This window comes from Citrus clementina, unplaced genomic scaffold (genome assembly GCF_000493195.1).
Source record: "Citrus clementina cultivar Clemenules unplaced genomic scaffold, Citrus_clementina_v1.0 scaffold_9, whole genome shotgun sequence".
Lineage (NCBI taxonomy): Eukaryota > Viridiplantae > Streptophyta > Magnoliopsida > Sapindales > Rutaceae > Citrus > Citrus x clementina.
Window position 1 is genome coordinate 24,223,942 of NW_006261964.1, and position 20,897 is coordinate 24,244,838.

The 20,897-nt window shown below is 33.1% G+C and overlaps 2 protein-coding genes across 3 annotated transcripts; one reads left to right on the forward strand and one right to left on the reverse strand.

Annotated features, from left to right (window-relative positions):
* Positions 1 to 295: 295 nt before the first annotated feature.
* LOC18031336 (potassium channel SKOR) lies at positions 296 to 12,531 on the forward strand. 2 transcript variants are annotated; one of them, XM_024190784.1, is made up of 14 exons: positions 296 to 830; positions 3,965 to 4,189; positions 4,281 to 4,344; positions 4,964 to 5,303; positions 5,890 to 6,185; positions 7,453 to 7,533; positions 7,989 to 8,087; positions 8,988 to 9,209; positions 9,368 to 9,556; positions 10,231 to 10,306; positions 10,407 to 10,701; positions 10,952 to 11,073; positions 11,592 to 11,765; positions 11,913 to 12,531. In XM_024190784.1, the coding sequence occupies exons 1-14, from the start codon at positions 631 to 633 to the stop codon at positions 11,918 to 11,920; spliced, it is 2,391 nt and encodes a 796-aa protein (XP_024046552.1). In that variant the 5' UTR covers positions 296 to 630; the 3' UTR covers positions 11,921 to 12,531. The 2 variants fall into 2 exon arrangements, with proteins under 2 accessions (XP_024046552.1, XP_006421368.1); XM_006421305.2 differs by having other exon boundaries at positions 11,592 to 12,531.
* A 6,933-nt stretch (positions 12,532 to 19,464) lies between these two features.
* Positions 19,465 to 20,679, reverse strand: LOC18031888 (LRR receptor-like serine/threonine-protein kinase EFR). Its single transcript, XM_024187663.1, has 2 exons — positions 19,947 to 20,679; positions 19,465 to 19,751 (listed from the first exon to the last, which is right to left on the reverse strand). Exons 1-2 carry the CDS (start codon positions 20,677 to 20,679, stop codon positions 19,465 to 19,467), a joined length of 1,020 nt encoding a protein of 339 aa, XP_024043431.1.
* Positions 20,680 to 20,897: the final 218 nt, after the last annotated feature.

Below are 20,897 nucleotides of genomic sequence, written 5' to 3' on the forward strand. Positions count from 1 at the left end.
CGTAAACTTTTTAAATTACTTTGCATATTTCTAACACTATATAGATATTAGTTTTTTAAATTGGGTCTATCTATTTAATTAATATTTATACATTATGTTTGACATGCTCCAATAATTAATTATCAATATAGTAACATATACATATACATACACACACGTGCGTATACACACATTTTACTACAATATCACTTGATCTAATAATAATTAAGTTAAAATAATAATTTTTATAACTATATATCTATTAAGATATAACTTTTTTTTTGTAATAAAATTAATTTGATTGAACACCGTGACGTTTGAGAGATTTTATTGTATTTAGTTTTTCTGGCTATAAATTAGAGAGGACGCAAACGCATGGAGCAAGTTGTGGTGGTATCTAGCATGCTTGCCGATTAAACAAAAACATCCAACCATTTATACTTTGAAAGTCATTTTGGTATAAGGCCCCCATTTTTCTCGTGATTCATCATCTCTCTGTCTAGTCTCTAGAAAGAGGTAATCCATATTTGCAGTTGGACTCTTTTTAATTTATTAGCTTGCACTTTTTTTTTTGTCAATTTTTGGAAAGAATTTAAAAGTCAGTTGAGTTGAGGGATCTTGGGGAGCAGAGCAAAGCAGAGGAGATCGATTATGGGAGATTCTGATAAAGAAGGAGAGTATGAAGTGGATGATTTGAGAGAAGGATTCAAATCATCGAGAGGGAGCAGATTGAATTTGATTGCAAATCAGTTTGGATTTGGATTTGGATTTCGAAGAAACTTCAGCAGTCAATCTTTAATCACTGGTATCAGACATTTCTCCAAAGGCTCAGTCATTCATCCTGATAACAGGTCTGTCTGGTTTCTCTCTCTCTCTGGAAATTCAAACTCCTTTTTTAGAATAAATAATTTGGTCTCCGTGATTATTGGGAAAATTTGGGATTAACCGGAGGAATGATAATTTATGATCACGGAATGCTGTTTGATTAATATACAACTTTAAAATTCTTTACATTAAGATAAAGATTAGTGTCACCCGTCTAAAATTCATTGAGCACTGTACGTTGGTGTAACCTCCCCAATCGCTAGAAGAGGAGACTTTAGCATGCTAGGCGCCAGTGTTTTTGTGTACCATCCTCCTGTCATTAAGTTTTTCATCGGCCCAAAATAGACATCTTCAAGTTTGAGGTGAAAGCAGAGATGTCAATTTGCGGGCTTGGGCTGGGCTTTTTAAAGTCCAGACCCAGGCCTACAATATTCAAATAAAGTCCAGGTCCTTCAAAAGTCCATCCAATCGGGTTAGAGAAGGCCTGGGCTTTTTAAATTAATTATAAAATATTTTTTTAATTAAAAAAATATTTAGATTAAAGATAATCATCTAATATATAATAGAATAATAGTTCAATATATAAAATATTAATAATACAACTTAATAAAATAACAAATACTAATATAAAAAATTAAACTAATTTAATATTTTAAGTTTTTTTTTATTTAAATTAAATTTATTTTTTATTCATAAATTAAAAAAATCCGGGCTAAGTCCGGGTATTTTTTTGTTAAGTCCAACGTATGTGGGCTTTGTAATTTTTGGACTGCCCACTCTTACTGCCGGGTTTTAGGCCCGCGGCCCTGGGCTGGGCGAAAGAGTAGTACTTCCCGCCACTATTCTTCACGTGTTTGCGTTTTATTGGCTAACGCCACTGCCGTCATAAAACTGCGTCACTACTGTCTAAGCCGAACATCTTTAAATTAAGGCTTTTGCTACCTTACATGCACGTAAGGTACAGCCTCTCACAAGGCTGGTGGGCCCAAGTGGGACCCACATCTGAGTTTTGTGAGAGGGCTGTACCTTACGTGCATGTAAGGTAGCAGCTCCCTTAAATTAAATGTAATGTCAGTAAGTGTCCCTACTTTCTTATGCTTTTCCAAGTTGTATCCAAAATAAAATCCTCAATCCACAGTTATAAATAATTAAAAAATTGATTTTCTTAAGAACTTATATTTATGTGTTCTATTGAATTCCAAATTGTGCAATGAAATATTGATGATGAGTTTTGCATGTGCTTAGTGGGATACAATTGAGTGCACGTGCTGTAAGTTTTAACGAATCAACTTTTCGTTTTGGCATTTGCATAGAGAATTCAAATTTATTGGTGGAATTGATTGTAAAATACCAAATATCTGATTTCAGTTGTTTGGTAACCTGCTACAATGTGGGGAAAAAATGTTGCTACTTTCACGAGCTGAAAACTCAGTTCTTTGTTGAAAGATTTTTCAAAGAAATTTTGTGATATTTCATAATTCATGAATTGTGATTCCAAAAAAAAAAAAATTATAATTATTTTTCTAAAAAAAATTGGGGCCAATTATGGGGGAGGAAATGTCTATAAAAAAAAAGTAAAAATAATTGAAAATTTGTGTCTAATTTTTTAACAATTGTTATTCGTACGTCAATTTTACGTAATTCAACAATTATTTTTTGGTCTTGGGATTAAGTGATATTTAATTTTCATTTTTCAAAATATTTTTATAGTTAACTTTCTTTTTTTCCAGGAAATACACAAAAGTTTCATGGTACAACCACAACTCTTTTTTATTGGGAAAAAAATCGCTTCCTTACCCCAAGAGATGGGAGTAAATTTATTTATTTATTTTTTAAAGTATATTTGGCTCTTCAAACTAGAGCTGACAAAATGGGTCAATGGGTCGTATTTGTGTCATGTTAATTTTGCGTCGTGTTAAATTTAGGTCGATCCAAACACGTCCCATTTAGTAATCGTGTCAAAATTGTTGAGACACTAACCCGACATAGAAAATAAATAAGTTATCCTACTAACTTGCTTTATATCTATATACTTAACAACATTTAGAGATTGTTATATATATAATTTGTCGATATTATAAAATATACATATCTACCAGTATTTTACACATTTACACATTGAAATTCTAAATATATAAAAAATCTTATAAATAAAAGACTGTGTATTTGTTCATCCTTCCGAAACAAAAAGAAAAGAGAGAATCATGTTTAATATTTGAGTTTTTATGATAAGAACCTACACATTAATTTAGAGTAGAAAATATAATGATGTCATTGGTCGGGTATACGGTCAAGAGTTTTAACCTTAATTTGACACGAAAAAAAAATTATGTTGACTCAGACCTGACTCATTTAGTAATCATGTCAAGTTTGATGATCCGTACCCATTTATTCGTGTTCTACATGCGTTGAGTAATCAAGTCGTGTCAAATTTTACTAGCTCTACTTTCAAGTACGCCTAGATTTAGTTTGTTAGAGGATAAATATCTATAATAAGAGAAAATTTTGGGTGGGATGGTCATAGACTCTGTTAGTGGGTCATAAGTTCGTAGATCCACCACGGATGATTCTACATAAGGATTGAATACTTTGCTACATTGCAGAGTTTTAAATTGTTGTACTATGGTAGTGAGACAATTCTACACAAATTTTTCTCCCACAATAGATAAAATGCAAACTACTAAATAGAAAAAAATAATACAATAATATATTTTTTAATATTATATACAATACAACCAAAGTCTAACACATAGTATAAATATTCAATTAAAGCTTAACAGATAATTGAAGCTCACTAAGCTTAGGATAAAAAATCAAAGGAAATTCTCCCACAACTATAGGGAGATTGAAGCCCTCTTTACCTGTGAATTAAGGAAAGAGGAATGCCAACCAATAATATCTTTTTAAAGATAAAAAATAAATAAAGTTTAAATTAATTTTTTAATCCCACGTCCTCTAGTATACATCTTTTATTTTTCAGTATCATATAGTATAATATTAATGTATCACATTAAAATATAACTTAAATAATAATAACAAGTATTCTATATTATTAGTCTGAATAATGGTTCAAAATTTGGGTCATTTTAAGTAAAGAATCTAAATTAAAATATATACGGAATATAAATAATGGAGTTAAAGATTAAAATGATGACTGCAGGTGGTATCGGACATGGACAAAATTCATACTGATATGGGCATTATATTCATCATTCTTCACACCAATGGAGTTTGCATTCTTCAGGGGACTACCAGAGAACCTCTCTATATTGGACATTGCAGGACAGATTGCTTTCCTAGTTGACATCATCTTGCAATTTTTTCTTGCTTATAGAGATAGCCAGACCTATTGTTTGGTCTACAAGCGCACCCGTATTGCTCTTAGGTAATTCAAATTTAATTTAATTTATTTGCTTCCTTTCTCATTCTCTTACTTCTAACTAAGTAATTAATTTTAAACTCTCTTTGCATCGCAGGTACTTGAAATCTAGTTTTATCATTGATTTACTCAGTTGTTTGCCATGGGATGTTATCTACAAGGTATTATTATTTCTTGATTGTACTACCTTTATAGTGCATAAATATTTGGTTATGACTCATCCTTAAAAACCGGCTTATAACATGGAGACAGAGTCTAAGGACTTATAAACGCACATATTATTTCTTGAGTGTACTGCCTTATAAACCCACCTGTGAGAAAAGGGAGACCAAATGCTTATAAGCACATATGCCAAGATTTGCAATGTGGGACTCAATTAGAGTCTGTCGCAGTCCATCCCTCTTTCAGGAACTAACAATCACGGCGGTTCATACCTTAGTTAGGTGACACACCAGGGTCATGAGACTAGGACCAGCCGTAGCGAGGGTTATCTCTAAGAAAACAACTTGTTCTGGTACTAATTGTTATGGATACATCGGGTAAAACTCATCCTTAAAAACTGGCTTGTAAAGAGAGGGAGCCCAAGTACTTATAAACTCACATGCCAAGCCTTAACTTACCAATGTGTGGACTTGATTAGAGTTGTTACAAACATAATGATCTTTCGGAGTTGTAAATGTGCAGATGTTGCTATTTTGACCAAGTAGTTTTCAAGCAGTTTTCAAATTCTCGGGAGACAGTTGGCTAAATATCTGAGACTTTTTTGTTTTTTCTTTCCAGGCTTGTGGAAGAAAAGAAGAAGTTAGGTACCTTTTATGGATTAGGTTATATCGGGTACGAAAGGTGATTGAATTTTTCCAAACACTGGAGAAGGATATACGAATCAATTATCTGTTTACCAGGATTATTAAGCTTATTGCTGTTGAAATCTACTGCACACATACTGCTGCCTGCATATTTTACTATTTGGCTACCACTCTGCCTCCTGAAAAAGAGGGGTACACATGGATTGGAAGTTTGAAGTTGGGTGATTACAGCTATTCAAATTTCAGAGACATCGACATCTGGACACGATACACAACATCTATGTATTTTGCCATTGTAACCATGGCCACTGTTGGTAAGTTACCTTTCTAATTCATATTTGTACTCTATATAATCTACAGCATCGCGGATTCATATTAATTTCCTTCATCGTTTGTGTCTTGTAAAGTTCAAATCTAGAAAAATTTATTGAGTGATTGAAGTGCTTTGGAATTTTAATTTTCAATATCTCAATGGGGAAAGCAATGGACACTCAAAATGCCACTTTAATGGAAACAAAAGCTCTAGATTATCTGAAATGCAAACTTATTGTTTTTAAATTACAACGAAATGGTTGACAATCAACCATATCTTGAAACATTAATGGGGAGCCATTGATGTCAATACAAATGCAAGATTTTAATAGTACAATTAAACATATGTATGTGAAAAGGCTGGAACAAGATTTTGTCATCTGAAAAATTTGTGCTTGTGTATACATACAAAGGCTTGAAAATGAGATATGGTAATCGATTTCAATCTATGGAAGGCTTATTTATTCAAACATGATTGTTAGTTGTGACAGGCTGACAGCATAGCAAATAGTTGATCTCCACTTGTGAGGAAAGCAATTGCCCTGTTATCTAACATATACATTTTGAACTGGATGTTTTGCGCAACAGGTTATGGAGATATACATGCTGTTAATCTAAGGGAGATGATATTCATAATGATTTATGTCTCCTTTGACATGGTTCTTGGAGCTTACTTGATTGGTAACATGACTGCATTGATTGTGAAAGGATCAAAGACCGAAAAATTTAGGGACAAAATGACAGATCTCATTAAATATATGAACCGAAATAAACTTGGGAGGGACATTCGTGATCAGATCAAAGGCCATGTGCGGTTACAGTATGAGAGTAGCTACACTGAGGCTTCTGTTCTCCAGGATATCCCTGTCTCCATTCGTGCTAAGGTAATACCTCAGTAGGAACAATGACTTTATGTTTTTCTTCATTCCCTCTTTCATAATTGGCTACTTTTAAGAAGAAAAACAATTAAAGCAAAGAACCTTATACAGGAGAAATTCTATTTTTAAAATACACTCATTTAATATGCGGCAACACATATGCACCTCAATAAGTCTAGATCCTTTTGTCTCATCATTTGCTTTCCTTCTCACCTACTTGAAGTCCATAATTATAGAAGAAAGTCTGTGGACCTCCTTGAAGTCCATAAATATAGAAAGTCTATGTATCATGTATGTGGCGTGTACATAATGTGAAGGTATGCTCCTAAATAAGTCTAGATCCTTTTGTCTCATCATTTGCTTTCCTTTCTCACCTACTTGAAGTTCATAATTATAGAAGAAAGTCTATAAACCTAATTGAAGTCCATAATTGTAGAAGAAAGTCTATGATCATATATGTGGTGTGGACAGTGAAAAAATTAGCCGAAACTGCTTCTTTGAATGTCACATATATTGTGAAAGCCAATCTTATCTAATGATTGGACTTAAAGTAGTTTCCTCCAGCAGACTTTTGGAGACTTGTAGAAATCTAATATCCATGTGTGAAATTTTCAAATTTTTGCTGGTCTAGATAATAAGAAAGTATATCTGACCATAATCTGGAAAGATTCTTCCCTATTGGCCAGGATTTTCAGGACAGGAATCATCAAATTTAACTTTACATTAACCCGATACCCAAGGAGAGGAATTCCAGGAGGAAGGTTAATGAAAAGAGAGGCTTCCCTCTGTCACTGAGTTACAGAAAATGGTCTCTAAATCAATGGGGAATTATGTTTTTCATTTTTCTCAAAGATAGTACCTGAATGATCTCCACAGGATCACAAGCCAAAAACTTTTGTGGCCTTGTCTTCTTAGGAAATGCATTTGAATTGACTTCCATCCTAGAAGGAATTTGAAAATGGGACACATAAGTCAATGTTTGCCTAGTGAACAACCTTTGTCATACGTGCCAGTAATGGCATTTTGAAATTTTGTTGCGTTTATGGGGAATCAGTATAGAACATTTACCTTTTTAAATCATTTTAATCATAATATCATTCACCATTTTTTGTAAATTTGTTTAAAATTATGTATGTTATATAATATCTATTCATGAATGTTGTCTGTTATATATTACTTATCAAACATAATTTGTACTCTATTTAACAGTACAGATTATCACATTGACATAGTTTCCCTTTCTCTTATCATTCTTTTTTTTTTCCTTTTGCAGATTTCCCAAACATTGTACATGCCGTATATTGAAAAGGTTTCTCTTTTTAAGGGATGCTCTTCAGAGTTTATTAATCAAATTGTAAGTTTTAGCCATCCATTTACCTAGTGCATCATGCAAGAAAATGCCATAAATTGAATGTTGAAATAAGGGAAACTAACACTGATGCTATTTAGTTACCCATGACTTGGCACTTCTTTATTGTAATGAGTAGAACATGGCAATGGGTGCACCTTGAAACCTGTGTTATGTACTACATGTAACAATTTCACAACTCTTAGCATACATCTTGAATTTTGTATGGCAAGGATGGATGTTTGGCTGTAACATAAGTCGTTGAAAAGGCTGTTTTGAACAGTATGACTTGTGAATTTAGTTTTAGTGCATTGGTGTAATGCAGTCACAGGGCTGGTATGCAATGGCTAGGCACTCTCATAGAACTCTCCTCATCTTCCATAAACATCCTCACTTAACTACTACCGAGAAATGAAAAAAATCCAGATAAATTATCTTTTGTATTTTTCTCTGTTTTGCAGGTTATTAGAGTCCATGAGGAATTTTTTCTCCCAGGAGAAGTGATAATGGAACAGGGGAACGTGGTAGATCAACTTTACTTTGTCTGTCATGGGGTGCTGGTATGATCTAATATCCTTTTGTCTGCAATGTCAGTCATTCAGTTTGTTGTTTTCCTCATTTGCTTTCTTCTCTCTGTCTTCTCAATGATTTTTCAAGCTCATTATTATTTTGCTTATATTTCTCAAGAATGAATGACATTTTTCAGCATGTTGCTGTGATTGTTCTTACCACCCATTTATATATGTTATTTTGTCCTTTTTTCTCCTTGCTTGGCTTGAAATACAAGTTTTTTTTAATAAAAAATAGAAACACAGCTTGACACATTTATATATGTTAAACTGGTTTTTCACATTGGGCTGCACCAACACATGTTGAAAGTGGCTGTATTTCATGCTGACCGGTTTAAAAACTTGTAAGTACAATCTATGTTAATATACCAATTTTTTTTTAAATTGGCTCTTCAACGTATAAGGCACTTTTCATGATTCAACAGTCCCCAAAAAATAAAACAGAAAGAAAACATTTACTGGTTATTTGAGGGGAAAAAATTGATCTTATAACATGTTATTTTCCTTGTTGAAAATAATGACACTGCAGTGATCAAGTGAACAATCTCTACTTTAAACAGAAAACAAAAACAATGACAAAGGGGAAATTTCTAGCATTGAGTATATTTCATATCTCTTATGTGCAAGTCTATTGTCATTATATTTCTTCAGGTGTCAAATTACAATAAAATTAAAAAAGAAAAATTGAAAGACAATATCTCTGCTGCATATTTGTGCAATGGTTTCAAAGTGCCAAATATGTGGTATGGCCAGTTTTACAACATTTACAAGCAGGAGATTATTGTTCAACACCTAATATATGTTGGTTATCTTAATTGATATTCTAAGCCACTCTTATAAACTACAAATCCATAGAATTATTTAAAATTAGCAAAATTTACCTTTGTACAGGAGGAGGTTGGTGTGGGGGAAGATGGATCAGAAGAAACTGTTTCACAACTACAACCTAACAGCTCATTTGGAGAAGTCTCTATTCTTTGCAACATTCCTCAACCTTATACAGTTTGTATCTGTGAACTGTCTAGGCTTCTGCGGATTGATAAACAGTCTTTTACAAATATTCTTGAGATATATTTCTGTGATGGTAGGAAAGTTTTGACCAACCTTTTAGAGGTAATACAACTATGCTGATGAATTAATTGCTACTGCTGAAGTTCTACTTTTCTGTTTGTGGCTGTAGTAGGTAGAAAAGCATGACCAAATATCACTGGATTTTTCATTTAAACAATACATAATTACGTAGTCAATTTTCGCAATTACATAATTGACAGGGCAAAGAATCCAATCTTCGACTTAAGCAGCTGAAGTCAGACATCACATTTCACATTGGTAAGCATGAAGCAGAGCTTGCATTGAGGGTTAATAGTGCAGCTTACCATGGAGATTTGTATCAGCTGAAAGGTTTAATCCGTGCTGGAGCTGATCCGAACAAGACAGATTATGATGGAAGATCCCCCTTGGTATTGGTTTATTTTTCTGATTGTCAATTACTTAGTTCTGAGCTTATCTTTACTAGCCCTTTTGATGGGACATCTAGAAAATGGTAGGTGCAGGTCGTCCTAGCCTGTTTGGTTTGAACTGCAGTTGCTAACATTGCTACTTACTTGTAAATTTAATTCTATTCTGGAGTTCTTAGTAGTGATATAACTCACACCATTGAGAAGACTCACACCATTGAGAAGTTGTGACAGGATAGGTTCTTGTCATTACCTATGAAATTAGTACTGTTGAAGATTAAATTAATGCTATTGAACAATGGGTTTTGTACTGCATTTAAATGATTAGATAAATGCTAAAACTCTACGATTTCTACTTCTGGAATGTTCAGGATAAAGACAAATTAAATATAAGCATGAAGAACAACCTCCACTACTTTTATGTTACCTGTGTATATGTTTAAATTGAAGAGAAAAGTTTATTTTCACTAGTACTTCACCAGTTCTTTATAGGCCCAAGCCTTATTGCTAATCTCCTTATGGATGAGAGTTCCAAGGAACATGCATTCCAATTTAATTGATATGAGATTAATGGGTTTTTGAATTTCTATGCTGTTGCAAGTTGTCATGGAACCAGAATTGCTGGGAGTTTTTCAACTAATTGTTGCCATCTGATCATGATCTTTTGCTTTCAACAGCATCTGGCAACATCAAGAGGGTATGAAGATATTACACTTTTCCTTATTAAAAAAGGAGTAGACATTAACATTAAAGGTAATTGTATAATGAAATAATTTCCATATTAGTTTGTCTATGAAAGTTTAATCTGTTAGTCAAGTCATGGTAACATGTGTCGTTGATTTGTTTTACACAGATAAATTTGGGAACACACCCCTGCTAGAAGCCATTAAATGCGGTCATGACGGAGTTACTTCTTTACTTGTTAAAGAAGGGGCCTCCTTGAATGTAGATGACGCTGGTAGTTTTCTATGTACTGCTGTTGCTAGGGGGGATTCAGATTTCCTTAAAAGAGTTTTGTCTAATGGCGTTGATCCAAGTTCCAGAGATTATGACCACCGGACCCCACTTCACGTAGCTGCTTCAGAGGGATTATATTTGATGGCAAAGTTGCTGTTAGAGGCTGGTGCTAGTGTCTTTACAAAGGACAGGTACCGTTGAAAAATTTATTTTGCCTCATAGATATATGGATACAGTCGTGTTATATATTACTCTTAAGGCTATGTGCATTTAATTCAATCTTTTTGATGCCTTACTACAAATGCACCAATCTGTTTGGTTTCACTCTCTGTGAACCACCTTTGATGATTGAGAAAGAAACCAAAAAATAATAATAAAAAAAATAAAAGAGGAAAAATGTATTAATTGGAAGTCATTGCTTTTTGAATACTTACTGTGCAGATGGGGAAACACTCCTCTTGATGAGGGCAGAATGTGTGGAAACAAAAATTTGATCAAGCTACTTGAAGATGCAGAATGCACTCAGTTGTCAGAATTCCATTATTGCTCTCAAGGCATGATAGGTATTGCTGAAAATCTGTTACTACTTCCATTATGCTAACTCTGATCTATTTGATATGTCTTATCTTAAATACTACCCAAACTAGCTGCTGAACAAATTAGTTTTTCTAGAGAAAGTTAAATTATGAATAAAAATGATGAAAAAAAACTGAATTATAGGTATGTTTATAGAGGATCTTGTTAGTTGGCAAAAAGTTGTCACCATTGGCATAGCTGCATAGGTTGGTCTTATGCTGAGATAATTCCTAACACCGTGTCTTTCAGGAAAAGGACAATGATAGTATGTATACACTGATATATCTACGTGCAGATGCTCAAATGTAATTAACAGACTTGTTGGATGATCCAATAACTTGGGGATCCAAATGCAAACAACTTGCTCCGTTCTCTATTTTTAGCTAATAGAATGGGGATCCTAACATAGAATCAATCGTTTAATCGAAATCTGATGCATGTTGAAATACAAAACACAAGTAATAAAATATTTGTTAGTAATCGAATCTTTTGTTGATAATTACAGATAAAATGCACCCAAGGAAATGCACTGTGTTCCCTTTCCACCCTTGGGATGAGAAAGTGCATAGAAGACATGGAATTGTGTTGTGGGTCCCACATAACATTGAAGAGCTTATCAAACTTGCAGTAGATAAGTTAGATTTTCTAGATGGTCATTCGATATTATCGGAAGATGGAGGTAAAATTCTTGATGTAGACATGATTAATGATGGTCAAAAGCTGTACTTAATCAGTGAAACACAATAGGTTATAGGCAATTGGGTGGCTTTCAAATGAAAAATTGCAGCTTAATTCCTGTCTTATATTTGCTTATGTTGTGCCAAAGACCAGTAAAGAACTGATGACAGCACACCAAGATCCACTCAAAGAAGGGTTTTTGTATCTAAAACTAAGGTGATCTATACTCAGTTACAGGATGCTTAAACAATCCAAGAACCAACGCAAAACAATGAAAGAATTTAAGAACAGAAAGAATACACACAGAAAGCTTATAGTGGTTCGGCTATGGAAGCCTACGTCCACTGTGAAAGGATGAATCCAAGTTTGTATTGAATGAGTGTCTTACAGAGTACAAGCTTATTTAGAGAAGCTAACCACACATGACAACTAGCCTATTCCAGAGTACCCAGCTATATATATAGGCAATGCTCGATCAAGATGGACTCTCAATCACCAGCAAGCTTCCTCTGTGTTCAGTGACGAAGATCAGCAGCTTCCCGCGCTAATTAACGACTTAACAGACTTCTGATAAGCCTCCAAGCCACGTGTCTTCATCTCGTTTCTTCTAACTGATAAAACGACAGTTCAAGCAGCCGTTTCGTTTAAGTGAATCACGTGCGAAGTCACATGTCTTTCTTGCACACACAGATGACATGATATTCTTGTCATATAGCTTTCTCAGGACTTTCAGCCGACATGTCATGGTATTGACAAATCTTCAACCGACTTGTAGCACTTGACTATAAACTGATTAGTAGTTCATATTCAACAGCTTACATATCAGTATATCTGCTGCATTTCTGCATTCTTTACTATATATGCATATATGATATGTCTTACGCATATACATGTTGTATAAGACAGCATATACATGTTTGTAGCCATCGGCTTTGATTATGCAAGTATTTTGGTTCGGAATTTTAAAATAACGTTTTGAGAGTTGAAGATTGACTTGTTACGGGTGCAATTGGATAGTGACATGGAGGATGGAAGGAGGGTCTGTAAAATGAACGGAAAGTTATGATTGTGAGGATTGTTGCGAGATAACGAAAGAACAAAAAGCACTTTTCTTGAATTCATAAATTTTATTAAAGCAAAGAAATAAATATTAAGTCGCATGGTAACTTTTTATTTTTAATTTTTTAGCTTATTCTATTAAACAAATAAGATGGAATCAACTGAATAAGAAGACTATGACTTCCTTATTTTGAATTACGTTACAATCTAGTAATATTTATAATTACAATAAAACGAAGATGTGCCTGACCATAACTTTGTTCTAAGTAATCATGAGGTGCGTATGTGTTGAAGTTGCTCGAAATGTTTCTGTGCTGCTACGTTGGCGTTGCTAGAAGTTTTGGCTTCATCTTCCCCTAAACAAGGGAGAAGGTGAAAGAGTAGTTATTACATAACCAAAAAGTGGTGGAGATGAACAAATATTCAAGGCTTCCCTGAGATTCATAATCTGAGCTTATGAGTATGCTCTCAGCAATAATAGAAGCTTTAATTGAAAATGTATTGAAGATAGCACAAGTTGTATCATTATTTACAGGTCCTTAATTGCGTCGGTATCAAGCCAGAAGAATTTTTTATCTTTTGTTTTTCGGAAAATGATGCCCGAATCAATTTCTAAAACAGTAAAAAAAGCGACAGATAAGATTTGAAGATGCAGTGAAGACAGCTTAAGGAACGAGGGCTTCTTGTCTATCAAGTGAGAGATAAGCCCGAGTGATGTCAATTCTCAAGCCATCTCAAATTGATCTAAGGGGGAAAAAACGAAAAGCAAAGTCAAATTGACTTCTCTCAATATTCTCTAAATAATTACTTCAACTTAAGATTTGTGTGGAGTGGATAATTCTCTACACTCTCTTCTTTAATTAAATATTTATTATAAAAATAATTTTGATAAAATTACCTAATTAACTTCATATTTTCTCTCCCAATTTGTCAGCTCAAACCTCTTTGAATAGAATTGTTTGTTTTAGGAATTGGCCAAAGTTATAAAATTTAATGCCAATTAGAAAGTATAATCGACAAATGTCCGAATTCAAGTGACACAAAGAGTGGAAATGAAGAAGAAAAATAATCCATGGCCAGAAGTGAGTAAAAGTGAGAGATTAATTTGCAAGAAGTGATGGTGGAGAGAGAACATACATATACAATGAGATAGAGAAGAAGACATATTAATGGGAAATTATTAAAAAAATATTTATTTTTTTGCCACATCCATCTTAAAACCTCTTTGAATAAAACTGTTTGTTTTAAGAATTGGCTAAAGTTATAAATTTTAATGCCAATTTGAAAGTATAATCAACAAATGTCCGAATTCAAGTGACACAAAGAGTGGAAATAAAGAAGAAAAATAATGGCCAGAAGTGAGTAAAAGTGAGAGATTAATTTGCAAGAAGTTATGGTAGAGAGAGAACATACACATACAATGAGATAGAGAAGAAGACAGATTAATGGGAAATTATTAAAAAAAATTATTTTTTAAGATGGATGTGGCAAAAAATTTAGTGAGTTCAAATAACCTATTGATAAGTATATAATACATACATCTTTTATTCTTAATAATGTTTGGGGAAAATTTTGATGCTGACATAGACTAATGACTTGATGATATGTGGTTAAAGAAAGTAAATCAAATTAGAGTTAGCTTGTTTGATTGAACGACAGTATAACTCTCAAAGAGTTAGAAGATAAGCTCCTTGGGAAAAAGGACAGTTTTGATAAATACGTTCAACACTAAGTGGTATCATCAAAACTCAAATTTAGTAATTATAGCCAACACATGAACAGTGCATACCATCATGGGAAAGAATAAAGTATCCTCTTTTTTGACTTAAAAGAAGGAGTCAATAGGAATAAATATTCTTTGACCAAAGCAATAAAAGGGGCTCAAGTCAGTTATCCTTTAATGCCCCTAAAAAGTAACAAGACCATAATGTTGAGGGCTTGCCACGTGGCCAGCTATAGAGGCTAAAGATTTTCTTTCTTCCCAAGGTCACACATGTCACCATTAAAGGACCAAAGGCAAAAATACTAAAATAACCTCACTTGCAAAGGACAAATCAGTAAAATTCGTAAATTGTCCAAATTTATCGAAATACCCTTAGGAACACTCCTACATGAACTCTGCATGTTCAATTTTGATAGAGAGCTCTCTCTCTTTTGCTCTATCCATCTCTAAGCCCTTTTTCTAGATTTGATTTGTTGAGAGACTGTTTCATCTTCTTCTTCCTCCATATCGAGGACTTCTTTCTCTATTTTTATACCTCCATGGTAGATTTTGGCTATTTCATGTATCTTAGTTTGCTTTATCCTAACTCTTGGAGGCTCTTTTTCTAGATCTGATTTCTTGAGAGGCTATTTCATCATTTTCTTTCTTTATTTTTATACCTTCATGCAAGATCTTCGTCCTCTCATCTTCCAAAGAAGCCTTTTCCCATTTTCTTCTTTTAGAAAACTCTCTAATGTTCATAAGATCCACATCTCCTTATGTTATTATTCACCAAAAACAACCTTTAATAAGGCTTTGCTGATATTGTAAGGAAAGTCATGTAATACTTCACGTACATGTGGGTTGGAGATAATTGCTCCCATGGATGTAGGCCAAAACATAAAACCACATAAAATCTTGTGTGTTATTTTTTGTTTACCGCACGACTACATTCTTCCAAAGGGCATATAGATAAATGCTGGATGATAAAGCAATTTTGGACAGAGCCGTATGCAGAAGCAGAACAACAAAACGCGAAATATTTAGTTATGACGCAAAAAGGTAGATTAACACTCGCTTAAATAAACTTGATCTTTAGAATAAGTCTAAGCTGCTTCTTCTGCATGCATGTCTTGCTTCCATTTCGGCAAACTTATAAAATGCTTCTGACAGACAAGCCTGAAAACTCAAATGGAGAAATACATTGAATAAACGTATACCCTTTGATTGAAATGGAATAATAATAATAAAAGTTTCAATAATTCAATTAAATGTCCCTACATACTTTTTCTATCCATCTTTGTTATCAAGTCTTAAAGCATAAATTAAGCTCACAGTCACATCCTAATTATCATCTTTAGTTATTTTAAAATGTTTAAGTCAGGCCGCAAGTGCGAGCGTTTACCACCAACAAAATTTGGTGTTGGGAATACTGGAAAAAAAATGTTTAAATTTGTTAATCATAAAAAAAAAAAAGTTAAAATTTGAAGTATAACAAAAAAAACTGTTAGAATTTTGATGCAGAGCAAGAAAATGAAGAAATCCTAATTAGATTGAAATTTATAATATTTTAAGAATATTTTAATTAATTTGTCTTTTGGTTTAATTTGATTGCCTATTTAGAGTTTCATTATTCAGACATACCTTATTTAAGTTGTATTCCTAATTTAGCTATGAGTCATATTAAAATAAGTTTTCTAATTAAATTAAGATTAAGTATCTTTTGTAACTTTTACAAGCAGACTCTAATTATCTATTATTAATTTATTTCTCGGAATAAACTCTAGATCTTAATTCACTAATATTTATAGTTTCCAATGCTCTGTTTGAGTTTTTGAGCTTAGTTAATTCTCAACATTCTGCAAAATTAATGAGTCTTAATCCCCTAGGTTCACAATATTCTTTTGAATTAACATGAATTTAAATTGTTACTTTATTCAACTATTCTAAAAAATCAACGAAATATTATAACATTAAACACCTGCTGCATCAGTTTAGTATCATAACCTTTCTCTGTCACAAGGAGAACTTGCTTGACCATCACTCACCCTCTGAATAACCGTATAACCGTTGATTGAAATGGAATAATAATAATAAGGAAAGTTTCAATAATTCAATTAAGGTTGCGCTTGGGATTGAGGTTGAACAACTGTAGCTTAAAAGTTACAGCAGTAAAGTGTTTGTTAAACACTAATTGTTGTAGCTTGAAAGTTATGTTGATAAAATTTTTCACTTGTATAATGAAGAATCTATTATATTTTTAATAATTTTATCAAAATTATTATTTAAAATTTATATTTACTATATATTATTAACTTTTGTTTCATAGTTACAATTTTTTTTCTATATCAGCTGCAGCTTAAAAGTTACAGCATCTCAATCTCAAATGCACCCTAAATGTCACTACATACTTTTCCCATTGATTGAAATGGAATAAAAATAATAATAAAGAAAGTTTCAATAATTCAATTAAATGTCCCTATATACTTTTTCTGCGATCTTTATCATCAAGTCTAAAGCACAAAGCTCACATTCACATCTTAATTGTCATCTTTAGTTATTTTTAAATGTTAAAGTCATGCCGCAAGTACGAGTGTTTACCACCAACAAAATCTTGTGTTAGGAATATTTAGAAAAATGTTAAATTTGTTAATCATAAAAAAATGTTAAAATTTAAATTAAAAAAAAAACTATTAGAATTGAATATACACCACATACGTTAACGTGGCAAAAGTGGCATTTAAGACCTCATTTGGGATTAATTTTATATTTTATAGGCAATTTATTTCATAAATCTTAATCCATCAACCATTAATTAACCCTAATATATAGCTAACCCCGCAATAGAATTTATCATTGACACCGTAATAGAAGTATAGAGCTCATTAGATTTGCACTTGCTAATTTGTTGTTATCTCTTCTTTTTTTTTTCTCTATGTCTCTTAATCTAAAATGTATCAATAGGGAAATTAAAAAAAAAATTAAAGGAAATGTGTGAAAGTTTTAAGTCTCCATCCATAATGGTCGTTACACGTCTATTTAACAATAAAATTTAACAAATGCATACTCCATATCTTGAAAGGTAACATAAGCCACTTTCTACAACATAATTTAATTATCACCACGACCAATAATAGTTATTTTAAAATTCGTAACATCATTTTTTGATAACTAATTATTTCGAACTCAAGAATTATTCTTTTACCACCCTACAAAATTTCACATGTTGAACTAATTAGCACCCCCAAAGATATAACAATAAACTTGGCGTGACATTTGACTATATATATAAATTTATAAGTAACTGTATTTTGTTAAGTTTTGCATCACATTCTAATATTTTTGTTCAAGTGTACCGTTCTAGTTGCTATACATGTCAACAAAGAGCAAAAATTACAAGGGAGTTTTTACTACTAGAAGCAAAGTAATTTTTGTTCCATAACATTATAATATCATCAAATATGAGTCACTCATATAATATATCGGACTCGGCATTGGAAATAATTATGCAAGCTTTGAAATGGATGCTATAGTTTTTTGGACAAGATATTAAAGGAAATTAAATTATATTCTTATACTCGACCATTGAAGAGCATATTTATTACAAAGAAAATTAAAATTTCTTGTCAACGGAAAGAAAAGAAAGTAGGTTTAAATATTTTAAGTTTTTAACCATGCACTCTCACCAATCCAACACTTTTAACCAACGTGTCTCTAATTTTCAACAGTCCACTTACTATTTCTCTTGCGTTGATCCTCTTCTCGGGTGATTCTAATTCTATTGTACATTCTGTAGCCAAATTCAAGACAGATAACAAAATTTGTTCCTTTGCAGCAAAAAATCTTTCTTCTCCACGTAGCAAATTTGTATCAATAACTTCCATGACTGAAACTGGTAACAAGTCATTAATCCACCGGTTTAAGCTCAATTCTCCAATAAAAATTTCATCTGTCGGTTTTTTTTTGGTAAACATTTCCATTAACATGATCCCGTAGCTGTAAACATCACCTCTTGTACATACTCTTCCTTTTGTGCCATACTCTAGGAATCAAATTAATTATAGAATTAGACAACAATAAATAATATTTTGAAAAGAAGATCATGAAAAAACCAATAATTTGGAAGCTTTGAAATGATAGAAAATAACGGATAAGTTGTAAATTCAAACAAACCTGGTGCCATATAGCCTATTGTAGCAAGGGTTTGGATTTGTATCGATAATTGATCTTCACCACTTAAGAGCTTTGCAATGCCAAAATCACTTATATGAGCAACCATATCTTCATCCAACAATACGTTACTAGGCTTCAAGTCACAATGAATTATAGGAGTCGAATGACCGAAATGGAGATATTCCAATGCTAATGACAACATCTATCATTATATTTAACCTCTGAAAAATATCCAACATGCAAGTGCCAGAATACAAGCAATTCTCCAAGCTCCCATTGGGCATGTATTTCATAATTAATGCTTTGAAATCATCATTCGAACAACTACTGATGATTTTGACAAGGTTTCGATGACGAATTCTTTTCATCACTTCACATTCATCCTCAAAACTCTTCAATGCTCTTTCATATTGTTGGTGAAAAACTTTTACCGCAACCTCCATCCCATCCTGAAGTCTTGCTACATAAACAGAGCCAAAACTTCCTATGCCAATTAGGTTGTTTTCACTAAATCTATCGGTTGCTCGCAAAAGTTCATGGTATGAAAACCTTCTTATTGCTTGTGGTGAATTGATACCATCATTGGACGGTCCTGTTCTACTTTTCCAACATTCAATCAGTTTCCACTTGAGAGTAAGAGTGACTACAACAATTAGAGCAGTACTCAATGGCAGAACAATCACTAGCAAAAGCATTTTCCTTGATTTTTTTTATGTGTATTAGGCTTGTTAGGTTTGCATGGTGAGACTTGCAAATCTGGCAAGCCTCACAATAACTCATTTCCCATGAATGACTTAGCCGTGAGGTTTGCAAAAGGTCCTCCTCTTGGAATCTCTCCTTCTAGTTTGTTGAAGGAAAGATTTAAATGTTTAAGATATAAGAGTTTCTGTAAGGATGCAGGAATAGCCCCAGAAATTTTATTTTTTGACAAATCCAAAACCTCCAGACTTGACAGGTCACCAAATGATTCAGGGATTGAGCCTTCCAGTCTATTATATTCTAAGAACATCTGTTGTAGATTTTTTAAACCACCAATAGTGATTGGGATATCACCTGATAAATTATTTCTTGAAAAATTTAGACCTATCACAACTTTCAAATTTCCTATGTCTTAAGAAAGAGGACCATTCAAAGAATTTGATGAAACGTCAATGAACAGGATGTCTTTTAGGTTCCAAATAGTTGAGGGCAAGGCTGAGGTAAATCTATTCAACCCTAAGTAAAGAACCCTTAGAGAAGTGAGATTACCTAAACATGAAGGGATAGATCCTGAAAACTTATTACCCTGTAAGACCAAGCTATGCAGCCTAGCTAGATGGCAAAGCTCGTCTGTGATTGGTCCTGCCAGCTTATTCCTTGTAAGACCTAAAGCTTGGAGTGTTTGCAGTTGGCTGAATGTAATTGGAATTGGTCCTGTCAAATTATTGCCTCCTAATTCTAAGACCAACAAGTTACCTAAATTGCCAACTACTTGAGGAATGTTGCCGCTAATACTGCAATTGGCCATGAGAATTGTTTCCAAAGAGAGCGAAAGATTACCTATGGATTTTGGAAGGATGCCGTCAAGTGGATTGCCTGTTAAGATCAAGACTTTTAATTTCTTGCAATTTGCCAAAGATGAAAGAAAGCTCAATTCTGGAGTTGAAGATGTCAAGTAATTGTCAGCCATATTGACAAATGTGTTCGGAATAAACCCAGAAAATAAATTTACCCCCAACTCCAGATCTGAGAGCTTAGAAGCATTGGTGATGGAACTAGGAATGGTTCCAGAAAAGCTATTAATCCCTAAGTTAAGAGTCTCAACATTAGGAAGTGAAAGGTCTATTCTTGATGGAAGACTTCCCGACAGAGAGTTATTTAGAAGAGAAATTTCTTTCAATGCTGACATGTTGAAGATTGTAACCGGCGCAACACCAACGAGGTTGTTAGTAGCAAATGCCAACCGTGCTAGATATGGAAGATTACCAATTTCTCGCGGCATCTCACCTGCAAAATAAACATTGATGCAAAAAAATCTCTCTTACAAAGTCTTTTCTAAAAAAAAGTATCTAAGAAAGATAATATATCCAGGAAACATACCGTGGAGTTTGTTGTCGTTGAGATATATCTCTTTAAGTTAAGTCAAGTTTCCGATTTCTTTTCGTATGGCTCCCGACAAATTATTGAAACCCAAATTTAACTCTTCCAGCTGTTTGCACT